The sequence below is a fragment of the Daucus carota genome, chromosome 9, assembly GCF_001625215.2.
Source record: "Daucus carota subsp. sativus chromosome 9, DH1 v3.0, whole genome shotgun sequence".
NCBI lineage: Eukaryota > Viridiplantae > Streptophyta > Magnoliopsida > Apiales > Apiaceae > Daucus > Daucus carota.
Genome location: NC_030389.2, coordinates 3859517 through 3872787, shown reverse-complemented (window position 1 = coordinate 3872787; position 13271 = coordinate 3859517). Strand labels below are relative to the sequence as shown.

The 13271-nt window shown below is 33.9% G+C and overlaps 1 protein-coding gene across 1 annotated transcript; it reads right to left on the bottom strand.

The window, feature by feature from the left end:
* Positions 1-10811: 10811 nt before the first annotated feature.
* Positions 10812-13271, bottom strand: LOC108202274 (WAT1-related protein At1g68170). Its single transcript, XM_017370664.2, has 7 exons — positions 13034-13271; positions 12538-12600; positions 12216-12332; positions 11773-12028; positions 11415-11573; positions 11162-11313; positions 10812-11077 (listed from the first exon to the last, which is right to left on the bottom strand). Exons 1-7 carry the CDS (start codon positions 13225-13227, stop codon positions 10990-10992), a joined length of 1029 nt encoding a protein of 342 aa, XP_017226153.1. The 5' UTR covers positions 13228-13271; the 3' UTR covers positions 10812-10989.

Sequence of the window (13271 nt, the reverse complement as noted above, 5' to 3'; positions counted from 1 at the left end):
TTGTATTTAAGGATTGTTTTATAAAATTGACTGTTGAAGTTATGGTTCCTAATTACAAGTAGAGGTGGCCAAACGGGCCGAACCGATTGAACCGGCACGCCCCGAACCGTATTTTCAACCGCCCGGAACCGTCTAAACACGGGCCGGTTCGAAACCGGCACGAACCGATACTGAACACGTGCCGAATCCGGGTTGAGAAATGGGGAACCGGACCGTAACCGGCCCGAAACCGCGGGAACCCGCGGAACCGGCCCGGTTGGAACCGCGGTTTCAAACCGTGGAACCGCTGAATGTCCATATAATTACACTTCTTTGCTTTCTGTTTTTTGCACATGGGTTTTAATACGTTAGTTTTTCTTTTATTTCTTTTAGTTTTTGTTTAGTTTGTTCAGTTTATTTCGTTAACTACAAAAGTAATTTACTTAATTTCATTTCATTTTAGTTTTTGAATTTAGGTAATTTTCTTTAAAAAAAATAATTTAGTCAATTTTCTTTGGGTTAAGTTTTTAAACTTAAGTAATTTTCTTTTAAAAAAATAATTTAGTTGATTTTATTTCGGCTAAGTTTTTAAATTTAGGTAATTATTTATTAGTTTACAATTTGATAATTAATTTCATATTAATACTTGACAAAACTAATTTCCAAAACTAATATCATATAAAACAATTTTATTATCGAATTTTTTAAATTTAAGAATTAATGAAATTAAACTTGTTACTATAAAACTAAAAATAAAAAACTAAACTAAACTAAATAAACTAAAAACAAATAAACAAAACAACACTAAATAAACTAGACAAGACAGACAACTAGACAAGCAAACACATACAATTTACACACTCTGTTGAACCGCGGTCAAGAACCGCGAACCGCCAGCCCGGATTGTTCGGCCCGAACCGCAGAACCCGTGTAAACCGTATAACACGGTTATGACTTCCACTTTCTTCAGCACGGCACGGCACGGCACGAACCGTCAGTGTTGACGGGCCGGTTACGGTTCCACAGCTGACGGTTCGGAACCCGTCTGAACCGGCCCGAACCGGCACGGCCCGCCCGTTTGGCCGGCTCTAATTACAAGGCATTCCTTGCATGTGTTGGTGTTTAATTGTATTTATTTATGGATGATTTCGGTTATAAATCTATTTATGTCTCTTTGTTTAATACTCTTACCACTCTGGAGTTCTGTTTTCATTTATTATATATTCCTTCTGTCCCATTTAATTTTATACGTTTCTTTTTAATTGCTCTACACGCATTTCAATGCTCTTATAAAATATAGTTCTTTAACTTATTTTTGTGATTTTCTTTTTCTATATAAAAATATAACATCCAAACTTTAATTTAAAAAAGCAAAATTTTAAAAATAAATTGTACAACTACAATTTACAGGAGCATTAAAGTCCGTGCCGTCGTCCCTCAATGTATACTACTCAGGGAAACGGAAGTATGTTTAATTGCGTCTAAAAAAGTTGCAGAGCAGTTTGTCTCAATTGACATGGGTTACAAACGTGTAGACGTTTGTACTGGTGACTCAGGCCGCAATCTAAGGGTATTTGGTTCATATAAAATGCTTCACAAAACCGGTTCTCGGTGGAAGGCCTTCTGCAGATTTAACGACCGTTAAAACATTTTTAACAGAATAATTTTCTACAATTATAAAATTATAATCATAGAACAAATGATATTTTTAAAATAAAAATATTAGTTGGTCAACATTATTTTGACCGGTTATTTGTCTTAATGACGATTTCATGTGTTTAATAGTCTTTTTAATTTTTAAAAATGATTAGCCATTCATTTAGTATGAAATTACAGTTCTTTAGATACCAATTATGCTAAGTGGCCGTAATATGTGCTTTCAAGAATATTATTCATTAAAATGAATGAAATTAATGAAAATTGATATTTTTCGTTCACTAATTAATAAACTGGTTAATGAAAATTGGACACATAGCCAACAAGGTGTTGGTGTGGTGGTAGAGCTCTTGTACCTTTTGCGAGAGGTCGAGAGTTCGACTCCCCACGTGTGCGTGTGTAATCAATTAGCAAAAAAAAAAAATTGGACACATAGAGGAGAGAGAGAGATCGTGAGTGAGAGAGGGAGAGAGAGAAGGGGAAAGAGAGAGGGAGAAAAGGTATAGAAAGAAATGACAAGTGTTATATGTATTAGAAGGGACATTGATCGAAGTGAAGAGTTAAATGTGAAAAATCTATATTGTATCCGCACTGGTAAATTACCAATGAGGAAATCACCAAAGTCAACACAAACATCATCGATAAATTAATCCAAAAAAAAGGAGAGAAAGTCTTGATGACGGAAAAGGAGATCGCACATCTCACGACAACATTGATATCTGGGATTAAGTAATTTGATTGAGGTGAGAAGATCTACAAAGATACTTTCAAAAAAATGTACTCCCGTTAAAATACAAAATTACATATTTGTGTGAATATTTGTTAAAATCACTGTATAAAATATTGTGTTTTAATTGATGTTGTGGTTCATACTTATTTTGTTGATTAGTCATAATTGTGTGCTTAATTCTATCATTGTTATGAGTTGTTTTGTATCATATTTTGTTGTTTTGTATGTTCTGATTGTCCGAGAATGAGAGGATTGTATAGGTAAAATTAAACGTATATTATATAATTAGTTGCATATGTTGTTCTGTATACTCATATTCTTTTCTGTTAGAATTATCATTAGTGATTATGACAAGCGCGGTGGTGATATAGAGGTGGTTCAATTAGTGAGTGGTATTAAATTTAAATTCCGATTAGCTAATTTTATTTCATGAGTTAAGTTTTAGTTTTGTAATTTTGGAGAGTGACAACTATATTAGTGTTTTGATCTATATTTATGTAGGTAGTCATTTTGTTTTTATTTATTTTTTTAATCAAAATTCATTTATTAGTTTAATTTTAAATATTAGGAGACAAATATGAATGACTTCACGAATTTTGCTGGAGTAACTAGGGTTCATTTTGGAGTTAGAATTTCACTACTCAGAACGCTAAACATAAGTATAATAGTCAGAACGGATTCACAGTAATCCATGTGAGGTAACATGTTGTTGTTTTATGAATCAATCTTATTGATCATTTTTATGTTTATGTAATCCATAGATGATGACATATTGACATGACTTGCACTTTATAACACTAGAATTCCTTCCCTGATTGCCTCATTTTCAGTTCTCTTTTCTCAATCTACCCAAATGGTTAAATGGACCCCACTCACAAGTTGTGCATACAAAAGTGTCGAATCAAAAAAAAACATACACATGTAGATTTTACATATAGGTCACCTAAGTTTTTTATTTTTCTTAAATTGATTCTACTTTTACTTAATTGATTATAATAATTATAAATTATTAACTATTATTTATTTGAACATGTAAATAAATGAAAATCCAATATTAAACTTAATTATCCAATAATTATAAATATTACATGAAAGCAACTTTTAAGTAAAATTGAAATTGATAATTAAAATACAACAACATAATTATTTTAAAATTATTGTCCATGTTGTGGGCAACAGCGACTGCGTCTTATGTGATCTTCTTGACCGCATCTCCCACAAGTTTTAACCCTTTGAGAGTTATCCATTTCCGTTCGAATACGTTGACTTTGGCCTCTCTGTCCACGTTTCTTCCTCTTCTTTCTCAGATTTTTTCAGCAATAAGAGTACCATACATCTCCCAATTGTATGCTAGTGGAAACGTCCAATACGCTTGATTTGTCATTGGATAAAATTCGTACTTTCACATTTCGTACAATATTGTCAGGCTGTGATAACCTTCGATGTATTGCTTCCAATCGAGATTACATACCAAACAAGCAGCAACTATATGTGAACATGGAGAGTGATACCGACCCCATTTTCCACAAGAACAGAAACCTTGAAACAAATTTAGTGTATGTTTGTTTTCACCTTTCCAATATCCATTCGTTGTTCGATAACGTGCAGTGATAACCTCAAAGACCCCTCTTTGTTCATTATATGGGACAACCTTGTGGGCTGAAGCCTCCTCTTCTATTTTTTCAAACAGCTCCCTCGATTTTTTACAATATGTATGTCCATTTTGCGGGTCATTCAATGTTTCAGTGCGCCTTTCTACAACCAACTTCACAAAACGATAATAGATATACTCAATCATTGATGTGATCGGAACAAAACGAGCTGATCTTAAGAGTCCGTTAAAACTTTCAGTCATATTTGTAGTCGCCTGACCATAGCGATATCCTCCGTCGTGAGATATAATCCACATCTCCAATGGAATATTTCGTAACCATTTCTCAGCATCAGGATTAAGCTCTTTTATCTTGTTCATAGCTGCTTCAAATTTTCTCAATTGAGAAGTGTTTTCAGCCAACCAACATAGCATCTTCAAATGAGAACTAGGAAAATGTGAACTAAATTTGCTACGAACATGTAAAATACAAAATCTGTGTAAATATTTATCACCGGTGAATCCATTTTGTTCCATTTTCATTGCTTCAATAATTTCAACATGACGATCTGAAATTATGCATATACCTTTTCTGTCTTGGCACACATATATTCGAAGGTGGTATAAGAACCAAGACCAAGTGATTGTTGTTTCTTCATTAACTAGAGCATAAGCAAGTGGGTACTGTTGATTATTTGAATCAAATCCCATAGCAATCAACAACTTTCCATTGTATCCTCCTTTTAAAAATGTACCATCAATGCTTATAACTGGTCGAGCATGTTGCCACCCATCTATGATGGGTTTAAATGCCCACACACACGCTTACGCACTGATGCGTTATAATTTAGAACATCGGCTTCAATTAATGTAACCGTACCCTGGATTATAATGCATCAAAGCACTAAAAAATCTAGAAAGTTTAAAATAAGAAGTTGTCCAATCTCCATACACATCTGATATTGCCTTTTGCTTGCCAATCCATGCCTTCTTGAACATGATAAGTATGTCCGGCAGACAGTTTTCAAAAGACAAGTATGTTCGGCATGCAGTTTTGTTATTTCAAAATAACCACTTGCCTTTCGTTTTATAACGTGCATTTTCCATTGACATTCGTCGACGACACATTTCGTCTCATATTTTGTTGCATCGCTCTTGGAAACACGATAGTTTCTCGAATTTCTTATATGACTTGTTTGTATTGCATTTATAGCAGTTTGCTTATCTACAAAACATTGAACAACAAACAAGTCATCAGTAAGAGGGTTTAAGTTAGAAGAAGCACCTGAACTATTAGCAAACTTGTTAGAAGTGGTTTCCTCTGTAAACCATGGTGCAGTAGGAACATATTCTTCCTCTTCTTCATCACTATCAATATTTGTCGAATCAAAATCACCATCATCTTCAATATCCTCATAATCTGTTTCAATTTATGAATCATGTAAAGGACTAAATTCATCGTCTCTACTCAAATTATAGATAAGATTCGATCTCATTATATCATCATTGATAGAATTCTCCATCTGCAATATAGTAAGATAATTATAATAACACACTAAAATATATGAATTCAAAAAATGCTAAGAAAAACGAACCTGATCAGCTTGGTATATTTCACCTCATATTGCAAGTTATATATAGCCGAGCAACTAGATCATAATTTAGCAAATTTGACAAGACATAAAGTGTGAATACTTGAATTGATAAATGAGTCAAACAGTTGAATTGACAATTCAGTATTAAAATTTGAGTAGACAATGCACTGCAAAGTTATACATTATTTTCAAAAATTTAGATATTATACGGTACTCCCTCCGTCCCACCAGGTTCTTTACAGTTTCCTTTTTGGGATGTCCCATCCAATTCTTTACATTCCAAAACTTACCAAAAATAGTCAATGGGTCCCACCACTTCCCAAATTTTCCTCCATTTTCACACTACTTTTCCTCCCTTTTCACACTACTTTTACTCCACTATCTCTCTTTTATTCATTAAAAATTGACGGGTCCCACCACTTCTCCCACTTTTCTTCCTTTTTTCCACTACTTTATACATATTTCTTAGGGGCTGGTATTGTATCATGACTTTTAATGACAAATTTTGGGAGGATGACTTTGATGGATTTTATAGACTTTTAATGACTCTCGTTGACTTCTTAAAGATTCCAAAAACAATTCATGACTCCCGAGATAATGACTTTTAAAAACTTTAACAGACTTTTTTTTACAAATTCATGACTTTTAAATACTTTAATAGACTTTTTCTAAAATCATAAATAGCCTATCTGAAACCCTCTCGATCTTTTGCTATACCCTCTCGATCTTCTGCTATACCCAAGTTGGGTGTATGTTCACAAATCTGGTGACTACAAAATCGAGTACAAGGTATTATTGTTGTATTATATATACAATAATACTGTAATACTGTTTACTGAATCATATTTATAAACATAAATGTTAATTGTGACCTTGTATCAGATTTTTGTATTCACTTTTGATACCATAAATTTACGGATTTTAGGGTTCGAGAATTATGTGTTTTTCACTCTTCATATTTAATAATGATGCAGAGTTATAAGAGCTATATCAGTAACCACTATTGTTATCATGCTATGTTTATATAATCACTCTCTGTTTTGCAGCCCTTCCATTACTATAATATCTTATGTGTTTTTTATTTCACTTTGTGTTTTTTGATATAGCTTTATTAATTTGTAGAAGATCAGCTACCCTCACCAAAGTTACTTATTAAAATGAACATAAATATGGATATGGAAAACCAAGAAGAGGAAGAAAAAGAGATGGCTGAAGAGGAAGAAAGGAAAGAACAACGACAGGAAATTTTAAAAACTTTGTTGACCGTACATGAAGAAGTGCTCCGTGTGCTCAATAAGCACACGGTAACCTTGTCTAATCAAAGCATCCCACGTTCACTAACTAGGCGACCTGTCAATTCAAGAGGATATGAATATATTCATGGTGTTTTAAATGAGGATCCTGAACACTTTCGAAAACTTTATAGGATGTATCCGCAAGTTTTTCTTAAGCTATCGAAGATTATTAGAGAAAAAACACTTTTGAAAGATACAAGATTTATATGTATTGAGGAGATGCTTGCAACTTTTCTACTTGTTGTTGGTCAGAATTCTCGATATTCTCATGTTGGTGAAACATTCAACCGCTCACATTTTAGTACTAGTCAAAATTTCAACAAAATTCTGAAAGTTTTGAATAAAATTGCGGTGGATTTTATGGTTAAACCTGGTTCTTCAACCCCGGAAAAAATCAGAGAAAGTACAAGGTTTTTTCCTTATTTTAAAGTAAGTATATTTTTATTTCTTTTCTTATTGGGTGATATCATTATTACTCGTAGATGTGATTATATGTTTATATTTTAAACTATTCCAGGATTGCATAGGAGCAATTGATGGCACTCATATTCCAGCTATGGTCCCCGGACATGAGATAAGCAGCTACCGTAATCGTCATGGGACAATCTCACAAAATGTTTTAGCAGCCTGCAATTTTGATCTGCAACTCATTACTTTCCTCAATTGTCCAAGTCTTATACCCAGCAGTTTTTCCTTTCGGATTGTCGTTCTCTTGACATGCATCGCCCATTTTTCTGTGCATATTGATACATATATGTGTATATGCAGAAAAAAAAAAAAATAACATATACATATTATTATTAGCTGAAGCAAGTAGATCTATATATATCTAAAAACACATAATGATAATAGAGAATCATAATAGAGAAGAAAAGGAACCTTTTTCACAGAGGATGAATTGGGGAGACTTTTCGCAGAGGTTGAACCCTAGGTTGGAGCGACCGGTTAATTGAGGGAAGAAAAAGTCATGTCAAATCTTTTCAGGAATGGCCTGACAATTTTCTGAAAAAATATATGCAATTTTCTATAGAAAGTCATTAAAAGTCTATCAATTATATTTTTCCACCGAAGTCATTGATATATTGAATAACAACTGACTTTTAATAACTCTTTAAAAGTTGTAATTCAATACCTCAAACTTTGAAAGACTTTTTAAAAATCCTAATACAATACCTCTTTACTTTTAAGGAGTATTTAAAAGTCTTAATTGAATACACCAAGATTTTAAAAGTCAATAAAAGTCATTAAAAATCATGATACAATACCAGCCCCTTAACCTCCGTGCCCAAACCAAACGTAAAAAATTGGCTGGGACGGAGGGAGTATGTATTATTTTGTCCGTACATATGTACAACGCAACATGTTTAATGTATAGAATAAGATTAGGGTTTTCTCTCTGTCTCCCCTGTTTTGAGAGTCGACTCCCGCATCTAGCCACCACTTCTCCATCTTCTAAATCGTCATCCCTTCATCGATTAATCATTTTCGCTCTCCGATCCTCTATTATGTATTTCAGTTTTTCAATAAACCAAGATCTGTGAGATCTTGTTGAGTACCTTGAATCAAGGCCATGCCCATATTTTTGGGATGTTAGTATGTTATGTTTTGTGTTTTGTTTTCGTATCATTGTCGGAGATTTCTCTAAAAAGGATTCATACGGTATCTTGGGTGATCCGTAAGACTTGCATCGATTCCGGGATGACGGTGGATATCGCAAAAACTCACCTTTCACAACAAAAATTTGTTCATATTTTGGGAGTCCTTGTTGCTCCAATATCAGTTAATACAACTGATAGTTCTGAACGTTGGGCTACAGATGATGCTTATATGAAGGTCAATTGTGATGCTACCATTTTCATAGGTGATGTAGGTTGGATTGCTCGATATTTCATTGTATTAGTTTTTAGATCAAAGAATTTAAATATTCTATGTGTTAAGCGATCTGAAAACAAAACGGCTATTTGTGTAGCTCGTTCTTTGTTTCACAATCAGATTGTAGTTCACAGTTCGGGGGTTTGTCCCGGCTGAATTCCGATGAGTGATTTTTATTAATATCATTTGTTTGTCAGAAAAAAATGTATAGAATAGGTTGTGGGCCAGGCTTTATAAACATTTTCAAGCGTACAGGGCAAAAGATGGATAGTTAAGGAAAGATTGAATAGATGTGGGTAGAGTGGGAAACTTGAACAACAACATGGCTAGTCAGATAAAGGATTCATAACACTAAGAAGCGCAAGTTATATTATAATTTTAGTTGTTGTAGATTGCGAGTTTGAACTTTTCTTGGGTTGTATTAAGAGTGAGGTTGACGACCCGAAGCTGCCACCGAAAGACCTCGAGACTCTATCATATGTGTAAGATTTTAGTACTTAATTTGTATTTTAATTTTTGTACGTGAATAATCATGTTGATTCTAATATAACTTAGCATAATCAAAATTTCCGGCATTAACTGGACAAACTTTTAGTTTCAAGTTTCAATTCAAAGCCTATAAAAATACAACAAAAGTTATGTCATCAAAGCCTCCTCTCTCCCTTTTTTTTCCATCCGTCGTCGGAGATTTCATCGATTTTCACCGATGAAAAACTCCGAATCAGTTTATTTCTCGTGATTTGTTCTCGCTTTCTCAATAATAATCCATACCGGATCCATTCCAAGATTTTAAATCTACTCGATTTTCAAGATTTTGATTTGGTGATAAATCAGTTAAGATTAGTCAATGACAGGTAAAGCGATTGCGATTCAATCTTAGCCATAGCAGTGATTACATATATTTATATTCGATAAGGTAAGGATAGTGTGAATTGACCCCACGACAATGGTATGAGTTCGAAATCTTTTGTTTTAGTAGTTTTAAATATTTTTGTCTTATATGTCCTTTGTAATTGGTTATATATTTAGTTTTTGATTTTTATGATTCATTTTATAACTAGATTTATAAGACTTGTTGTTTCTTTGATTTTATTATTGTGCCCCTTTCGGGGGAGTGCCATAGTCGATGGCTTTTTGATCGTGTATTGCGATTTTTTTTGTCGTTTTATTAACGATTGTGTCATTTTTGATGACTTTGTTTCGGTGCTTGGCATAATCTTTCATGCTTGATTCTTTCTTTCTTTCCTCCTTTTTTTCTCTCCCTTTTTAGTTTCTTCCTTTCCGCGGACTTTTGTCTTTCATCCGGGTTTTCTTTTCAGTCATTAAAGTTTTATTGGCTAAATTTTCGGGGCCATCTCTGCATGACATTTGGTTAGCCAGTAGACTTTTTTGAATGAAGGTTTTCCTTTCTTCTTAGTTGCGCGGATTTTGCTCCTCTTTCGAGTGTTTTTTTCAAGCTTCAAAATTTTTATCTAATTTTGTGGGGCTTTTCGACATGTTTTTTGGTTCGATGAAAGTTTTTCATGTATGAAAAAGCTCTCCGATTCCTTCAGTATTGTATTTCGATACAATTCAATGACATGAAAGTCTTATGACAAAAAAAAAAAAAAAATTCAATTCAAAGCTATAATCTGGTAATGCAAGTTGGATTATTGTGATTGTGAAAAAAATGCTTCATTAAGTAGCATCCGTAGCCTTATACAATTTGCTTCTCACTAAGAATGAAATCACTTCATTTATATAAAAATAATTATATACTTCCTCCGTCACCCTCATCTGTTTACATTGGGGGACGGGGGCTCGGCACACATTCTAATACTCTAATAAAATGTAGTTTGATAAATTATTTTGAACTTTTTTTCTTCTAAACAAAAGTTTAATATTTATATTGTTATACAAAAAAGAATTTTCTTAAAAATAAGTTACACATCTATGTTTTATATGCACCTTAAAATGTGTGTCGAGCAATGTAAAAAAATTGTAAAGAAATGAGAGGGACAGATGGAGTACTTGGTAATTTTTATATAATGACATATTAATATAGTTAATATTTCTAATAATACCAGCTAAAATTTCAGAAGGAGACTTAAATATTAAAGTATTTTATATTATTGTATAAATAAGAAAAAGCTTCAAGAATAGTTGCTCAAGTCCTGATCGAACACACTTTTATAGCCGCTCCGTTTTGTATGATGTAACAGTTAACTGAAATATAGATGCTTTCATGAAAAGTTGCATTGTACATGAAATTACATTCAGCAAATTTCTCACTTATGGTATAATTTTCTCTTTCATTTGCTTCTCCTTTCCCCAGAGCACAACATATAAGCCACAAACTATCGTCACTGCTCCAAGCAAGCTGTTGAGAAAATACACAAACATGTGATCCTTATTGTTTACTCCCTCCGTCTCAAATTACATGTCCATTTTTGATCATACGTACCTCCCGAGACGTAAGTTCTCATCCAATACCAGAAAACCAGCAATGACAACTACCAGAAGCATAAAAGGGCTGAAAGCTGATACAAATATAGGACCTCTCTTTTTCACACACCATGCCAGTACCGTAAATATCAATCCTGACGCTATTATTCCCTATAAATTCAAGTACAATCAGCGGAATTAATCACATATGGTAAAAATTAATGTAAATTGAATTAATTTATGCTCATTGAAGATTAAAATGTTTATTTAACCGAGTAAATCGTCGTGAGGAGCCTGATATTCCATCCCAAGTGCCACTGAGTCCAGTCTCTTTCCATAACGAGGGCGTATACTGTGGCTTGAACCGCAGCCATTATATTCATTAAGGCGGTCATGGAGTACGGACAAGGGTACTGTTCTTGCATCTTTGCCTGCTCCACAGAAACAGGGCATCAATCTTTTTATAAAAGTATATGAATTAGCCCTTATTTAATACTGTATATATTTTGTTGGGACTGAAAAGTTGAAATTATAGACTAGTTCATCCCCGGCTGATTTGCAATTCTGGTTCCGTCACTGTATATTTTGTTCATATTCTCTCTACAGAAAATTAACACTTCAGTTACATACCTGAAGAATCAACCAGGCTGCGTTACAGAGACTCCCGGATATAGCCAAGAAAGCACCAAATATTTGAACGAGGTGGGGTGCTGCCACGTCTCCGCCCTGATGGCGTCGACTATTTTGTAAAAGGTCAATATCAGGTTTCCAAATAGTAATATTTGGGCCTTTGTAGAATGTGAGCAGCATGGCTCCAGTCACACCTAGAAATGTTCCTATAACTTTTGCTTTGCCTGCTGCTTTTCCCCAATCCAACTTCTCCAACCTAAAAATATGCATATAAGTTCAGCAATGAGTAGTAAGGCACGAGGGCTGTACAAATTACAAACGAGGAGGGAATAAAAAACGTGACACATAATTTCTGTCTTCGCCAATCGCCACCACATTAGTATCTCATTGGTATGTAAAAACGTATACATAGAGAGAGATATGCACGGAGATAAAGCACGTGCCTGAAGCTGATTGCCAAGACGAAAGTCATGGCAGGAATGAGATTCATTGTGGCGGTTGCAAACGTGGCTGAGGTCAAGGCCAAGCCCTGCAAATACATATTCTGCGCTAGCGATCCTCTGAATTTAATTTATACACATGAAGATTGCAACAAATTGATCAACACATAATCATTTAAACTTGATATACTCCATCTACACTTCAAGTTAAATATCATCGCGAGGCCAGTAGTATTTGAATCTAATCAGTTCTCTGTAAACTCGTGACTGCAGACCGGCTGAGGTGGTGATCAAAGCAAAATATATAAGTGCACACGAAGCTTACCCCAACAATCCACAAAGAAATGCTTGAGAAATTATTGTCCCTGTCAGTTTCGTCCTTTTATTCCTATTGATCAGAAAAATAAAAGACTTGTGTTGATTACAAATATCTTACATTACAATTAAACCTCGATAAATAATTTAGGGCTGTTTGGTTAAACTTAAAAAAGTGCTTCTTGTTTAAGGTAAAAAAGTGGACTAAAAGTGAGAAATGAATTAAGACTTATAAGTGATTATACTATTTTGAAAAAAAAAATAAAACTCCTGAAATAAAAGATAGCATTCTCAACTTTTTATAAGTGTTTCTGGCTTTTCACACAAACAGATTAAGAAAAGTAGAAACCGGCTTTTTATTCAAAAAAGTCATAATTTGTGTTAGCCAAATCGGCACAAATTCTCTATGAATTTTCTTTCACATATTTTTACCAAGTTCAAAATCAAAATATTCATATAACAAGATCATCCGTTTTACGAGTTTAATATATACACTATAATCAAACCTTTCGACGAAGAAGGCCAGGGGAAGCATGAAAGCAGCGGCAAAAATGAAACGATAAGCAATCAAAACGCTCAGGTTCATTCCATCATCGGCAGCCAACTTATAGAACACATTGACTACCGCGAAAGTGGTCTGTACCATGATCATGAACAAGGCGGGCTTCAAGCTGTTCACTATGTTCATTACTTTTCCCATCACTGTCTTATTTCAATATACATGTAACAGAAACAACTTTCAGT

Excerpts from the sequence above, each read along its gene's own strand:
- LOC108202274 (XM_017370664.2), bottom strand. The coding sequence starts at position 13,227 with ATGGGAAAAGTAATGAACATAGTGAACAGCTTGAAGCCCGCCTTGTTC. Across the intron at positions 12,029-12,215 it reads GTCTTGGCAATCAGCTTCAG|GTTGGAGAAGTTGGATTGGG; the intron begins GCACGTGCTTTA and ends GCATATTTTTAG. Across the intron at positions 11,314-11,414 it reads TCCTCACGACGATTTACTCG|GGAATAATAGCGTCAGGATT; the intron begins GTTAAATAAACA and ends TTGAATTTATAG.